The sequence below is a fragment of the Megascapheus bottae genome, chromosome 32 (assembly GCF_031878675.1).
Source record: "Megascapheus bottae isolate mThoBot1 chromosome 32, mThoBot2.hap1, whole genome shotgun sequence".
NCBI classification, from domain to species: Eukaryota; Metazoa; Chordata; class Mammalia; order Rodentia; family Geomyidae; genus Megascapheus; species Megascapheus bottae.
The window spans coordinates 2,519,406-2,535,083 of NC_143540.1; the positions used below are offsets into that span (position 1 = coordinate 2,519,406).

At 46.8% G+C, this 15,678-nt stretch overlaps 1 protein-coding gene across 2 annotated transcripts; it reads right to left on the reverse strand.

The window, feature by feature from the left end:
* Nucleotides 1–6,485: 6,485 nt before the first annotated feature.
* Nucleotides 6,486–14,081, reverse strand: Rnf7 (ring finger protein 7). Of its 2 annotated transcripts, none has more exons than XM_090323287.1 (3): nucleotides 13,820–14,081; nucleotides 9,445–9,492; nucleotides 6,486–7,376 (listed from the first exon to the last, which is right to left on the reverse strand). In XM_090323287.1, the coding sequence occupies exons 1-3, from the start codon at nucleotides 13,985–13,987 to the stop codon at nucleotides 7,320–7,322; spliced, it is 273 nt and encodes a 90-aa protein (XP_090179413.1). In that variant the 5' UTR covers nucleotides 13,988–14,081; the 3' UTR covers nucleotides 6,486–7,319. The 2 variants fall into 2 exon arrangements, with proteins under 2 accessions (XP_090179413.1, XP_090179412.1); XM_090323286.1 differs by having other exon boundaries at nucleotides 13,813–14,071.
* Nucleotides 14,082–15,678: the final 1,597 nt, after the last annotated feature.

Here is a 15,678-nt window from a genome sequence, read left to right on the forward strand (position 1 = left end):
AAGTCCAAGGACAGTGCTCAGGCCCTGAGCCCAAGCCCAGGACTGGCAAAAAAAAAAAAAAAAAGAAAAAGAAAAAAAAGCTCAGGGACAGCACCCAGGACAAGTTCAACTTTCAGCATTCTCTCTCACACAAACATACCACCACCACCACCACCACACACACACACAATAAAACTGGGTTCCAGTGGCTCACCCTGTAATCCTAGCTACTAAGGAAGTTGAGATCTGAGGATCTCAGTTCAAAGCCAGCTTAGGCAAGAAAGTACATGAGACTCTTATCTCCAGTGAACCATTACAAAGCCATAAATACAGATGTGGTGCTAGCTTTCAGCAAAAAGCTCAAGGACAGTTCAGAGGCCCTGAGGTCAAGCCCCAGGATTGGCACAAAAAAATAAAATAAAATAAGAGAGGAAGAGAGAAGAAGGGGCTGGGAGTTTGACCTAGTGGTAGAAAGAGAAAAGAAAAAAGCAAGAAAACGCCCCTGTACATTTTGTGTCTGGATTCTTTTAACTCAGCAAAACGTTCTGCAATGCATCCAAGTTATAGCTTGTATAATAAGTTTACTCATTTTTGTTTGCTTATATCTACATAATCTGTTATATATAACACTTCCAATTTGGGGCTGTAATTATTAGTATAAACAAAAAAGAAAAGCTTGGAGATTGTGAATTGTGGACATTTGTTTTCATTGCTCTTAAGTAAATACCTACAGAAAGGAATCACCAGGTCACTGAACAGGTGAATATGTAACTTCTGAAGATACTGTCCTCAAAAGGGGTACTTTCTTTGTTTCTATCAGCAACAACTGAGCCTCAACCAGTGGTTTTAACTTGAGTTGTTCTGGAGGTGAAGTACGCTGGTATTCCATCACGATTCACATGTGGTAATTCCCTATTCTTATTTCTTCTGTGAAGTGTCTTGTTTTTCCCTTCTTTCCCTTTCCTTCCCTTCCTTATCTTTTCTGCTTCCCTGAAACTTGCTACAGTGTGTGTAATGTTTTTGAAACATCATTTTATTTAAAGACTATCGAAATATGGGTCTTAATGGGCATGTACTAATGGCCCATTATAAAAATGTGAAAGTATATTACAAATATATATATGTGTGTGTGTGTGTGTGTGTGTGTGTGTGTGTGTGTGTGTGTGTGTGTGTCTAGGTGCCAGTGGCGGCTCATGCCCGTAATCCTAGTTACTCAAGAATGTGCGATCAGGGGCTGGGAATGTGGCTTAGTAGTGGAGTGCTTACCTCGTATATGCAAAGCCCTGGGTTCAATCTCTCAGTACTACATAAACAGAAAAGGCCAGAAACTTCGCTGTGGCTCAAGTGGTTGCGTGCTAGTCTCCAGCTAAAGAAGCTCAGGGGCCAGGTGCTGGTGGCTCAGGCCTGTCTGTAATCCTAGCTACTCAGGAGGTTGAGTTCTTTTTTCTTTTTCTTTTTCTTTTTTTGCCAGTCCTGGGCTTGAGCTCAGGGCCTGAGCACTGTCCTTGGACTTTCTCAAGGCTAGAGCTCTACCACTTGAGCCTCAGCACCACTTCTGGGTTTTCCTATGTATGTGGTACTGAGGAATTGAACCCGGGTCTTCGTGCATGCTAGGCAAGCCCTCTACCACTAGGCCACACTCTCAGCCCTGGGAGGCTGAGATCTGAGGATCACTGTTCAAAGCTAGCCCAGGCACTAAAGTCTTACCTCCAGTTAACCACCAGAAAACCAGAAGCAGCACTGTTACTCAAGTGGTAGAGCTCTAGCCTTGAGCTAAGAACTCAGGGACGGTGCCCAGGCCAATTGGCGTGCACACACACGTACACACACGTACACACACACACACACACACACACACACGAAGACCCTGAGTTTCAAGTCCTATGACTGACAACATACATGAGTAAATAAACAGAACCATGTCATTTTGGAGAGTAAACAACCTCTAAGATCTTTCCCAACTCTAACAAAATAAAATGATTATAGAAGCAACTACTGTGTATCAGTATTAAGTTGGTTTGGTTGTTGTTTCATGCGTGGCACTGGGGATTTGACCCTGGTTCACCTCACACATGCTAGGGGTGTGTTTTACCACTAGGCTACACTGCCAGCCCTTAACTGTTCTTGTGGCTGATAAAATAGGTTGACATAGCCAACATCTGTTCTCAATTACTTCCTCTTTTCTTCTCCTAACTTGTCCCCTTTTCTCTCCTTCAGCTAGGAAGCCCATAGCTCTCCCTGTGAACTGGACCCAAGATGGTAGGAGGTCCTCTCCCAAGTCAAAAGACATTCTCTTGCCCTTCTCTGTCCCCCAAGATGGTCAACAGGAGGCCCGATTAGGACCTGGGAAAAGCACACAGACCGACCAAGCTCAGGGCAGGAAGTAGAGCCTGCCTCCTCAGGACAACGCTGCCCTGCTGGGGCAGCCCTGGACTTCCTGCCCTTGTATTGTGGGAGACAATAAGGCCTCATCTGCTGCAGCCAGTGGAGCCAGCTTTGCTGAGATTTGCTGCGGAGCCCATTGTCAGCTGATTGCTGGGTGTTTAAAAGACCTACCAAACAAGAAGGGAACTGTTTCTAGGCTGCCCCATAAAGTCTTCCCTGAGCCTGGCTTTACTCAGGACACGCCGGGGCCTCTCAAAGAGCTTTGAGTACTGAGACACAATTATATATCCACATACGCAGAAGGGCTTAACATTTCCACTGTGTCAAGCCTTCCGAGAGCCACTTTATACAACACTGATAACCTGTTCCAGTATTCTTCTGCAGTTATGGAAATGCTAGGCAAGCACTCTATCACTAGAGCCACGCCCTGGCCCTTTCGGCTTTAAGATGGGGTTTCAATTTTCCCTAGAGTTAGCCTTGGACCACAAATCCTATGCCCAGTGTGCAGAGCTGGGATACTAAGGCATACACTGCCAGGGCCAGGCCATATTTGAGATAGTGTCTTTTTCCTGGGCTGGAATCACAGTCCTATTACCTTCGAAGTCTCAAGTATGTGCGACTACAGGTATGAGCTACCCCTCCCTCCAATCCTCCCCTCCCTCCCCTTCTCCCTTCTCACTCTCCCCAGTGACACAAAAACACAAGTATAGATACTGCAGTCTTTGCCTGGCATGAAGTGAAACCCTATCTCAAAAAACAAAAATAAAAAAACCCAGCAATGGTACTGGTGCCTCACACCTGTTAATTCCAGCTTCTCAGGAGGCTGAGAACTGAGGATCATGGTTCAAAGCCAGCCAGGGGCAGGAAAGTTTGTGAGACTATCTCTAATTAACCACTGGAAACAGGAAATGGAGCTGTGTTTCGAAGTGGTAAAGCACTAGCCTTGAGCAAAAAAAGCTCAGGAACATAGCCCAAGACCTGAGTTCACATCCCATGGCTGACCACAGTAACAATAATAACAACAATCAACACAAAAATGGGCTAGAGATATGGCTCAGGTGGTAGAGTACCTGCCTAACAAGTGTGGGGTCCCCAGTTCAAGCCTAAATACTGAAAAAACAAAAGCTAAAACCAACAAATCAGAGGCAGGGACTGTGGCTTCGTGGCTGAATAATTGTCTAGCATGCATGAAGCCCTGTGTTCAATTCCTCATCACCACATAAGCAGAAAAAGCCACAAGTAGAGCTGTGGCTCAAGTGGTAGGAATAGCCTTGAGCAAAAGCAGCTCAGGGATAGCACCCAGGCCCAGAGTTCAAGCACACAGCCAAACAGAACATCATACTACCGCAAAGCGTACTCTCTCCTTCTCTGAAGGGTTTATACAAATGAAAATTGCCAGGTGCATTAAAACCATAATGATAGCCCCAAATCAAGTGGTCAGAGCATCTACCCTTAAACGCCTATCTGTAAAATTTCAATTATATCTTTCTACAAAGATGGAAAGTCTTCAATTAAAACTAGAGGTCAACAATAACCAAACCTTTTCTTAGCATGCTATCTGAAAATCACGTTGAATGAATGGGTTAGGAAACAACAGTTGAGTCAGGAAGGGCTCAAGCATTGTTTTCGGTAACTCATGAGTGCTACACATAATCTAAGTAGACTGAATGACAATTTAGCCTTTCTTAATCTTCCTTCCCTCCCCCACCCCCCGCATTTACAAGTTTTCAAAAAGAAAATCCTATTTGTAAACAGGATGCCAAGGCAGAAAAAATGCTTACACCAATCTGCTCTAGAAGTTCACGCTACCTATAATGCTCCTTACTGAATCAAACGGAAACATGGCATCCACCACTAACTTTCGTGTTGGAACCCATGACTGAACACTAGGCCAGAACGCTATGACCCCAACTTTCAGATGGCTGCGCAGCTGAGCTGATATCACCCCAGGGCAGGGACATGAAGCTGGAGGACGAGCACGGCTTTGTGCCTGACCGCCCCCCTCCTCTGCCCTCACATGCTGGCCTGTAACATAAGTGGGGCTTTGTTCAGAGGCTAGCCTGGAGCTGTACGGGGGTGGGGGTGGGGGGAAATCAGGGCACCACTGCCATCCACATTCATCCTCGTTGTCACACTGGACTCAGGAACCCACATTAAAGATTTGCTTCTCGTTTTCTGGACAGAACCTTCTAGAAAGCTAAAACAAACACACACACACACACACACACACACACACACGCACGCACGCACGCACGCGCAAGAGTACCACACAAATGACCTCACACTGGAGTATCATCATTTGTTCAGGTTGAAGTAACATAAACCTTCCGGAGAAAATAGGGTCACAGAAAGTAACCTCAATTTTCCCTGGGGGGTGGGGGGAGCTCCCACTCTCAGGGTACTGAGACTGAACACCTGGCTACTGTGAAAGCTAACCTCTGTGAACCAAGCCAGCCCCCTGGGCATCTTCATCGCTCAGTTTGTACTTTCTCCACAACGCTGCGTGTGGCACTCTGGACTGCATTCACAAGCAAATGTGGCTCAAGTGTCACTTCCTGGCCTCTCATCCCTGGCTGGTCGCACCGTGGCTGTGGCGGTGGTGGGTTTAAGTCATGTGGAAGCTGTTCATCTTCCTCACCCAACACTTCACTGAAGATATTTTTTTTTAAGGAAAACATCACCTTTGCATTCTTGCTATTTTCCTCCTCCAGTTTTTGAGCTTATCACGGGCCACGTGAACTGGTGAGCTGACAAAAGCTTTGTTGGGAGAAACATTTGTGAGCTTCATTGCTCCATGTCTTCTGTATTCTTCTTCCTGTGTGGTCCCTCGCCCGGGTGTCATTTTACCTGAGTCAGGTTCGGAAGTTCTTCCAGATGAAGACTGAAGGGCTGGCTGGGTGGCCTCCAAAGACAGCACCCCCATGCCTCACCCTACAGGACCCATTTTCTCCACTGTTAAATATGTGCTGAGCTGCTTTCTTACTGAGTTTCCTAAGTCATGCTTTACAGGAAGTGCCCTGTGAGGGCCACAAAGTATTTCCAGAAGTTTAAACCATAGTGAAACTTTTTTTTGGTCCATCATGGAGCTTAAGCTTAGGGTCTGGGTGCTGTTCCCAGTTTTTCTGCTCAAGGCCAGTGTTCTGCCACTTTGAGCCACAGCTCCTCTTCCCTTAGTGGAAGCACATTTAAAGATGTGACCAGTGTGGGGGGAAAAGTAGTAATATGACTGTGTAGTGACGCAGGCTAACACGCAGGAGGACCTTGAGTTCCAGGCCAGCTAGGCCTTGCCACTAATAGGATTTATCTGAATTCAGGAATTTTCCTCCTTTATTTGTGCCTTTTGAGTAGCTAAGATTACAGGTGTGATCCAACTTTACCCATTTTTTTCCTATTGTATTTTAGGACATTCTGATATGATTAAAAACACTCAGACTGGGCGGGAGTTTGGCCTAGTGGTAGAGTGCTTGCCTAGCATGCACAAAGACCTGGGTTTAATTCCTCGGGACCACATACATAGAAAACGCCGGAAGTGGTGCTGAGGCTCAAGTGGTAGAGCTCTAGCCTTGAGAAAGTCCAAGGACAGTGCTCAGGCCCTGAGCCCAAGCCCAGGACTGGCAAAAACAAAACAAAACAAAAACAACAACAAAAAACCACTCAGACTGTATTTGTATGTCTTTGGGAGAGGAAGCGGGGGCACAGAAATGGAGGGACAAAGGGTGAGTGGTACACACAAGGAACTGTGTTGGAAATGAGCTATACTGTGGGTGAGCCAGGAGGGAACATGTGGAAGAGGGCGAGAAAAGGGAAGACACTGTCCAAAAACGAACGCATTTATGATCTGACTTATGTGACTGCAACCCCTCTCTACATCACTTCTACAGCAATAATGAAACTTTGAAAGAAGACTCAGATTGGCCAACTCTGAATCTGTGGGTGTTGAATTTGCCCTGTAACTTCAGGACAGAGTTTTAAAAATGATATGTGGTCCACAACTTGTCACACGATTGCAATCCTGACATAAGCGCATAAATTTGAAGTGTTTTTCTCACACATATTTGTTTCCTGGCAATAAACTATATATCTGTCACAGAGGAAAGAGCACATCAAGTTCTTCACATTAGTTGACAAATTACTTTATTAGGTTTAAGGCTGAACATGAAATTCTAACAACTCAAGGTGAACAGAATAAACCATTTATTAAAACACCGTGTGATAAATCTTTTGGCCAGTGCTCCCCGGGGAAAGTTCCCTTCACTGATACTTTGCTGGAAATCTGCACCAAGCTGAGCAGCCCCAGATGGCCGTCCATCTACGAGCAGCAGGTCCCGGCGCTCTGGTGAATCGGGACTCTCTCAAAGGCAATCCCAACTGCAGCCTTGCAGGCCCAAATTACAGTTGTTTTCCCTGTTCACTGGTCCAGGAGTAAAATTCTCACTCACATCAAATCCACGTCACAGTTTCCCTCTCCCAACAAGGTGAGGACCTGGATGGGCTTTAGATTACACTCTTTTGGCTCTGGTGCGCTCTCTTTTTCTGAGTGTTGGGCTAGCACAGGGGCAGCATTCGGGGCACAGAAGATCCCGTAAAGCCTTCTGCACATGAGAACCGACAGGGTCCTTCTGTCTGCACTTCTCTTTTTTATAGCACTTCTAAGCCATGTGTGACACACACAGAGGTAGGAAACAGCATCTTTAATAAATTATCTTCTTAACTGTAGAGAACTTATGAAATTAAGCCAACAAAATGGTAAGCCGTGCCTCTGACCAGTCCCAAAGGCCCACAGGCCCACGGCGTTGTTTGAAGAGTGACTCTCTGGAGGCTGGCCTCAATCCTGCCTTGAGCAGCAAGATCTCCAGGGGCAGCAAACACTGCCAAGGACGGCTGGAGGCACCCTTACTTGCCGATTCTCTGGACCACCCAGTCCTGCTGGCACAGAGGGCAGCGATTGTTCTGTTTCACCCACAGGGACATGCAGCAGTTGTGGAAGGAGTGGTTGCACTCTCCCCAGACCACTGAGAAAGAAGAGCAGGGGACAGGACAGCAAGTTAAATCACCACACTCAGAAACACAGCCATAGTTACAGCGTGAATGAAGATCCCATCAACAAAACACACAACACTTATATGCATAAGTTGTTACATTTAAGAAACATGTCACAGGACCGGGAGTTTGGCCTAGTGGTTAAAGTGCTTGCCTAGCATGCACGAAGACCCAGGTTCGATTCCTCGGTACCACATACATAGAAAAAAGCCAGAAGTGGTGCTGAGGCTCAAGTGGTAGAAAGTCCAAGGACAGTGCTCAGGCCCTGAGCTCAAGCCCAGGACTGGCAAAAAAAAAAAAGAAAAAAAGAAACATGTCACAGGTGTGTGTGTGTATGTGAGAGAGGGAGAGGGAGAGGGAGAGGGAGAGAGAGAGACTTGCCCTGCTGGAGAATCTAAAGGGCTCCTTAGTCTTCCCTAAGCATTCACATGAAAGGACCTGAGACAGCTTTGGATATGACTTTATTGATTTTATTTACCAAGATACCATGCGTCTTTCATGTTCAGTTCTGTGATTATAAAAAGATGGCAAGCTTGTAAATGCTATCAGTTATACTTCTGATACTGAGCTCTAGTCTAATAGCCATGAGCAGGAACAATTACACACCTACCAAACAGTGATAGTGCAAAGGGGCTGGCTGAAGAGAAGTTTCTAACACAATTCTCCTTTGTTTGTTTGTTTAACAAGCAGCATTAAGAACCACTGAAGTTGGTCAGGAGTTTGGCCTAGTGGTACAGTGCTTGCCTAGCATGCACAAAGACCTGGGTTCGAGTCCTTGGTACCACAGACATAGAAAGCGCCAGAAGTGGTGCTGTGGCTCAAGTAGTAGAGCTCTAGCCTTGAGAAAAATCCAAGGAGGACTGGAAATGAACCACTGAAGCCAGTGAACAGTGCGAGGTGAGTATCACTGCCCCCAGGGCTGTATGAGAGGGAGACAAGCACTTCTCCTGGAGGTGGAGGCAGCTGAGGTGGGTGGCGGGAAGGAGGGGTGCAGCCAAGTCCTTCAGGAGGAAGGCGTGCGCTGGGGCCATGGCTGCCTTCTGCTCTGCCTCGACTGTGGGGTCGGGAGGGCTGCCATGCCCGCCCTTCCCCACTGCTTTACCTTCCTACGCTAAAGAGACCTCAGCCAGCTGGCTTAAAAAAGAGAGAGTGACAGACACATCTAGAAGTTAAACAGTGGCCTAATTACTTCATGAACATTTTTTTAGATATCCAAACTTGCTGACCTAAGTTCTCCTTCAGTAGTTGAGCCTTTTTTTTAACCTGTGTGGCCCATCAAGTACAGTTTGGGAATGTGGCTTAGGGGTAGAGTGCTTGCTTAGCATGCCATGAAGCCCTGGGTTCAATTCCTCAGTATCACATAAACAGAAAAAGCCAGAAATGGCCACTGTGGCTCAAGTGGTAGAGAGCTAGCCTTGAGCAAAAGCAGCTCAGGGACAACACCCAGGCCCTGAGTTCAAGCCCCAGGACTGGCCAAAAAAAAACAAAAAAACAACGCAACAATGAGGACACAAAAACCTTTAAACTGCTCAAAATATGGAGCCAAAGGCAATTTTTGTATTTAAAAATCTAAGACCATAAAAAGAATTTTATAGATTTCAACATACAAACCACATTCTTTAAAAGAAAGCCTGGGGCTTGGAATTTTTTCTCCCTTCGTTAAAAAGTTAATTACGACATCATAAAAAAACGTTGAAAACTGAAATGCTTTAGTGGAATCTAAACTGACCTGTAACATACCCCAAATCACAATGTTATTTTGGCAAATTCCTTGTTTTATAATTTCCTTAATGGGAGGTAATCTGATTAGCAAAATGTTTTTCTACAGCCAGTCTGGAATATGCAAGCAGCTCCTAATGACAGCAATAAAGACAGCAGAGCCACTCCAGGAAGGGCTTTCAAGAACCAACCTTTTATATGGATAATAGGCCATGCTTTTCAGTTTATTTTTGTGTACTGGCAGAGTCAACCTTCACTGTACTTTTAAACATCCCACCCTGAGCTCGGGTTGAAATGCCAAAGACAGCCATTGGAACATACCCACACAGTCCTCTTGTTTGTTTTCCGCTTGACATCTGAGACAGGCATCTAAAAGCAAACAAACAGCCTTTCTCATTCTCTTGAGCAGAATGCAATTTATAAAATCCAGAAAGACCCTTCAAAGTCAAACACAAGCCCTGGGGGTTGTAAAAGAAGGGAAGAGATGCCTGGGATTGATTTCTCATCAGGAAAGTAACTATTTCAAGAGAAATAAAAGCATGAGGCATTCTACTAAGTTAATTTTGGCCAGAAGCAATTTCCCAAGGGTTAAGGACCCTTCACAGGCTCTGATGAGCAAGTGGCTTGGCAGTACTGTGCCCTCACTCACTTACTATAGATAAGTGCACCTTTATGCCCACCTAGAGGTAGATTATCTTCCAGATGCCACTTTAAACAAGCCACAGCACAATCTAGAAGATAATCCTCAAGTCTACTGGAAGGGGTTTTCACCATTTAGCTTCTTAATTTTTTTAAATTATGTGACCATATGATCTACATAAAAAAAATTAAGGCATTTTCCAAGTTGCTTCATAAGCTAATTTTCTTGAGGCAGCTGCACTTTAGTGACACAAGAACCAAACACACTGTGAGAGCTTTGCAAACAAGCAAACACCAGGTATCCCTGAATACTAAGCTCTAACTAAGAACCCCTCCCTCCCTCCCTCCCTCCCTCCCTCAGCCCCCCCTCCCCCCCTCTCTCCAGGTTGTCTGACCTCTAACATCTGCCTAATAATAGCAAAGTCTTTTCACCAATTACCCAGGAGTATAAAGAAGGGCTGGGAAGCTAAGGGCCCTGTTTGTGAAGTCCATTTTCTAGTATAATTTGCCAGATTTTTTTTCTTGAGGGGGTAGTGGTAACAGAGTACTTTAGAGACCAAAAAAATGTATTCATTCAATGGTTCCAAGTGGAGTCAATGTTGAGTAAAAAGAAGCTCAAATCAACAGAAAAAAAAAGTTTTTATTTTTTAATTTTTTTGGGGGGGTGTCCTCAGCTTGGTATTTTTTTTTGCATTTTTTATTGTAATTAGTAAAAGGGTTACATGATATTTGCCAGATAGAAGGTGCATTAATTCACATACATTGATAGCCTTTCACATGTCTTGGTACCCATTTCCCTCCCCCCCACACCCCCCCCCCAAAAAGTTTTTAATATAGAGAAAATAAGTCAGTAAAGACAGCAGCAGTGGAATGAGTGAATAGCAATGCTGGCTTCTTTCTGCACAGGCATTTGCTTGCTCCTCTTGCAAGCGCTGACCCCTAAAACAACATGGCCATCTTGACTCCAGCCACCCTCAGAGCCATTCTGAAATGCCTGACTCGCTCAGTGTGGACTTGCATGTACCTGGTACAGCAACCTGAGCGCAAACCACTTCTCCGGAATTCATTAGCAAAGAGGTAGTAGAACAAGTTTCAAAAAATTCTACTCATTTGTCTTTGTGCTACTACTGAAGCTTGAACTCACGGCCGGGACTCTGTCCCTGAGGTGTTGTGTTTTTTTTTTTGGGGGGGGGGGGGGGAGAATGAAGATAGGCATGAGCCATGGCTGCCACAAGGAAAACAAACAAGCAAACAAAACTTGAACACTGTTTCTAATATCTAAAGCAGCTTATTTCTTTTTTTCTTTTCTTTAGCTTTCTCAAGATTAGTGCTCTACCACTTGAGCCACAGAGCTCCTTTCTCCTTTTTCTGTGTATGGGGTTCCAAGGAAACGAATCTAGAGCTTCCTGCATGCTAGTCAAGCACTCTACCAGTAGGCCACACTCTCTAAAGCAGCTTATTTCTAAGGAGTACAGCAATAACACCTTACAGAATGTTGCTAGGTTGGGAAGTTTTCTGTTGTCACCTGACTATTAAAAGACTACTAACATTTATCTCATAAAGTACTGTACAAAGGTCTAGTCCTGAACTCTTTTCTAAACCCAAAGTACAGCTGCTGTACATATTCTAGATTCATCTTGCTGAAGCACAATCTCTCCTATAATTAGAAGGTTAATGAATGAGTCATTTATAGCCCATACTTTGACCTACTTTAAATAGCCCAGTTATGTTTGTTGCAAATTTTTAATATTATTTTAGGTTTTTCCATTTCCAGTTACTATTTACAATTCTCTCCCTAAAGGGAGAATAATCCTTTAAAAATGTCCTATTGGGTACATTCTTTTAGAAACAAAAAACGAGCTACAAGTTTAGCATCCTTTAAACCAAACAAGATTTAGAGGATAAAATTTTCCTAAAAACAAGATAAAAGCCTCTGGATTAGCTGAAAATGACTCTCAAAGGCAAACATGTGATTATTCAGTATATGCTATGTGAAAAATGACCAATGTGGCTTGTGGGCAGCGATAGGAGGGGGAAACCAGCCCAAGAAACAGCTGTCCAAGCAAAGAAATATATTCATTACCTGATTTATGAAATGGTAACACCTCTGTACAACATCTTAGTAACAACAATAAAATTATATATTAAAAGATGATTCCCGGCCGGGAGTTTGGCCTAGTGGTTAAAGTGCTTGCCTAGCATGCATGAAGACCCAGGTTCGAATCCTCGGTACCACATATAGAAAAAAGCCGGAAGTGGTGCTGAGGCTCAGGTGGTAGAGCTCTAGCCTTGAGAAAGTCCAAGGACAGTGCTCAGGCCCTGAGCTCAAGCCCAGGACTGGCAAAAAAAAATAAAATAAAATAAAACTAACCCTTCTCAAAAAAAAAAAAAAAAAAAAAATGATTCCCACTGGGGCCAGGAGTTTGGCCTAGTGGTGCAGTGCTTGCCTAGTACGCACGAAGCCCTGGTACCATATAGGCAGAAAAACCCGCAAGTGATGCTGTGGCTCAAGTGGCTGAGTGCTAGCCTTGAGAAAGCCCAAGGACAGTGCCCAGGCCCTGAGTTCAAGCCCCAGGACTGAAGGGAAAACAATAACAACAAACAAAGACTCCCCCACTAAAAATTACCATTCTAATTTACAGTAGATATAGAATTACAGACAAATAATGCAGATACGTGAAAAAAGTGAACTAGGTGTAACATACTTAAAGAAAAAAGTGAATTGTGTCCACCACAATCAAGATCTTTCAAGTTGAGGCCGGGAGTTTGGCCTAGTGGTAGAGGGCTTGCCTAGCATGCACGAAGACCTGGGTTTGATTCCTTGGTACCACATACATAGAAAAAAGCCAGAAGTGGTGCTGAGGATCAAGTGGTAGAGCTCTAGCCTTGAGGAAGTCCAAGGACAGTGCTCAGGCCCCGAATTCAATCCCCGGAACTGGCAAAAGAAAAGAAAACAAAACAAAAAAGAACTATTCCAAAAAAGAAATGTACTCTTTACCTGACTTAACTATAACCCCTTTGCACATCATCATTACAATAACTTAAGAAAAAAAAGCAACAAAAAAACAATTTGAATACTAAAGCAACCCTTATGAGTAGGAGACATGGAGAACTTGATTCTGGTAGATTTGATGTCTCATTCCTCAAGAAGAGATAGGAGTAATTCTCTACATTTCTTCCCGTTGGATCCTTTTTCAGGGCAGGCTACAAAATCCTCAAACTAGGGAACCAGTAGTTTTTTCAGTGATCCTCACGACGCTCTCTACATGACTTCACGGGCTCTAAAGTTCACTGTGTGGCTGCCAGGGCCCTACCGTTCACTAGACGCCATCCCGCCCTCCCCACACAGGAAAAAACCCCAGCAGCAGCACAAAGCCTGGTGCAGTTGGCATAACGCCAGCCTAGTAATTACGGAGTCCAAGAGTTCAAACACCTGCAGTGCCAAAACTAAAGACACAACTGGAGTAGTCTTTCAAGGAAATGAGCCGGCCGTAAACACCTGAAACCCGCTGAAATCAAGCTGGTTCTGGAATAGGCACTTGAGTGGTTTTTCCATGGTTTGGGTGAACTTATTCTTTTGGTGTCCCCCCCCTTTCACGCTTATCTACTGTGAATGTCTTAGTGGAAGAGGATTCGCGCATCACCATCGTGGGGTGATCAGAAGGTGTGGTTTCTCCCACCACCACCCCTACCGAGGCCCGTCTGGAGCCTGGACGCGGCCGGCTGCCTGGGGCCGTCCCCGGAGTGTCCCGCGGAGGCCCCGCGGCCTGGCGCAGCGCGCTCGCCCGTCCCCCGGGCCCGCGTCCAGGGCCGTCTCCGGAGTGTCCCGCGGAGGCCCCGGCCTGGCGCAGCGCGCTCGCCCGTCCCCGCAGTGTCCCGCGGAGGCCCCGCGGCCTGGCGCAGCGCGCTCGCCCGTCCCCGCAGTGTCCCGCGGAGGCCCCGCGGCCTGGCGCAGCGCGCTCGCCCGTCCCCCGGGCCCGCGTCCAGGGCCGTCTCCGGAGTGTCCCGCGGAGGCCCCGCCGGCGCCGCGGCCTGGCGTATCGCGCTTACCCATCACCTGGACCCTGCAGATGGCGCACGTATCGCACTCCACGTCCCAGCTCCACATGGCGACTGCGTTCCACTTCTTCAGGGAGAACATTTTGTCGCCCCCGGACTTGGAGCCGGCGCTCCCGGAGTGAGAGGACAAGGCGCAAGAGTCCTCGCCGTCCTCCACGTCGGCCATGGCGACGGCGCGGAGCCGGCGACGAGGTCGTTGGGCCAGGGAGGCGGTGGGGATGGCGGCTCCGCGGGGCCGCGCGACGGACCGCAGCGCCGCCCGCAGGCCGCCGCTCGGGCGGAACTCGGACGCCCGCGCGGCCCGGGATTGGCTGGCGCGGGAGAGTGACGTCACTGGCGCGCGGGGGCGGGGCCGCGGGGGGCGGGGCCGCGGGGCAGCGCCGCGCACGGCGTCGCCCGTGACCCGCCCGCGGGGGCCTTCGGAGGGGCCCGGGTCCTCCCTTCGTAAACGTCCTCGCGGTCTGAAGAAAGCCCGGGGGCGGCTCGGGCCTTCCGAGGACCTAGGATGACGGTGCGAGCCGGTGGTGGTGGCGGCGAGCCTGGCCTACACGTCAAGACTCCAGAGACTTCAGAGGCTGCCCGGCAGGCAAGGCCTGGAGACGTCACCTCCGGGAGCGCAGAACAGAGGCTGGCCGGGGAGGGGAGGCCAACTCAGAGACAGAAACATAAACACGGATACAGAGCCACTGCCTGCTTTTAAGATATTACTTTTAACGTGTTGTGCAGGGCTACCCTTTCCTAAGTCCTATAATAAAGTGTTTTTGTGGGGGTTGTTTGGATGCAATGTCACCCCTTTCTTGGCTTTTCCCTACATTCCCCCATTCCCCTCGCAGTCTCTGCCCACAAATTGCATACTTCACTCATTGGATACCATGACTGCATTTATTCACCCTACTCCTTTTTTTTTTTTTTTTTTTGGTGGGTCATGGGGCTTGACCTTGGCCTGGGCGTTGTCCCTGAGCTCGTCAGCTCAAGGCTACCCTCTACCCTTGCACCAAGCCCCATTTCCCTTTTCTAGAGGTTAATTGGAGATGAGTATCAGATTCTTTTGTGCCAGAGCTGGCTCTGAGCCTTGATCCTCAAGACCTCAGACTCCTGAGTAGCTAGGATTATAGGCATGAGCCACCTCAGCCAGCCACCCTTTCTACTCTTTCTGTACCCTCCATCACCCTCCTAAAAAGACAAAAGTAAAACCAGCCAGGTGCTGGTACCTCATGTCTGGTATCCTAGCTACTCAGGAAGCTGGGATCTGAGGATCTCAGTTCAAAGCTAGCCAGGCAGGAAAGTCCATGAGACACATCTCCAGTTAACCACCAGAAAACCAGAAGTAGAGCTCAAAGTGGAAGAGTGTAAGCGTTGAGCACAAAAGCTCAGGGTCAGTACCTAGACCCTGAGTCCAAGCCCCACAAGCAAAAAAAAAAAAAAAAAAAAAAGTCCTGCCTAGCAGGTTTTTTGTTTTGCCAGTGCTGAGCTTGAGCTCTGTCCTTAGACTTTCTCAAGGCCAGAGCTCCACCACTTGAGCCACAGCACCATTTCTGGCTTTTTTTTGTTGTTTTGTTTTTTTGGTTTTTTTTATGTATGTGGTACCAAGGAATCAAGCCCGGGTCCTTATGCATGCTAGGCAAGCACTCTACCACTAGGCTAAACTCCCGGACCCTGCCTAGCTGTTATGATGTCTCTCCTATTCCATCTTTGTAGTTCAAAGTATGATGTACATAATCTCTGATCCACTCTGAGTTGACTTTGGTGCAGGATGAGAAATAGGGATCCTATTTTAGTTTTCTACACATGGCTATCCAGTTTTCTGAGCACCACTTATTGAGGAGGTTGTCTTTTTCACACTGTATGTTTTTGGCT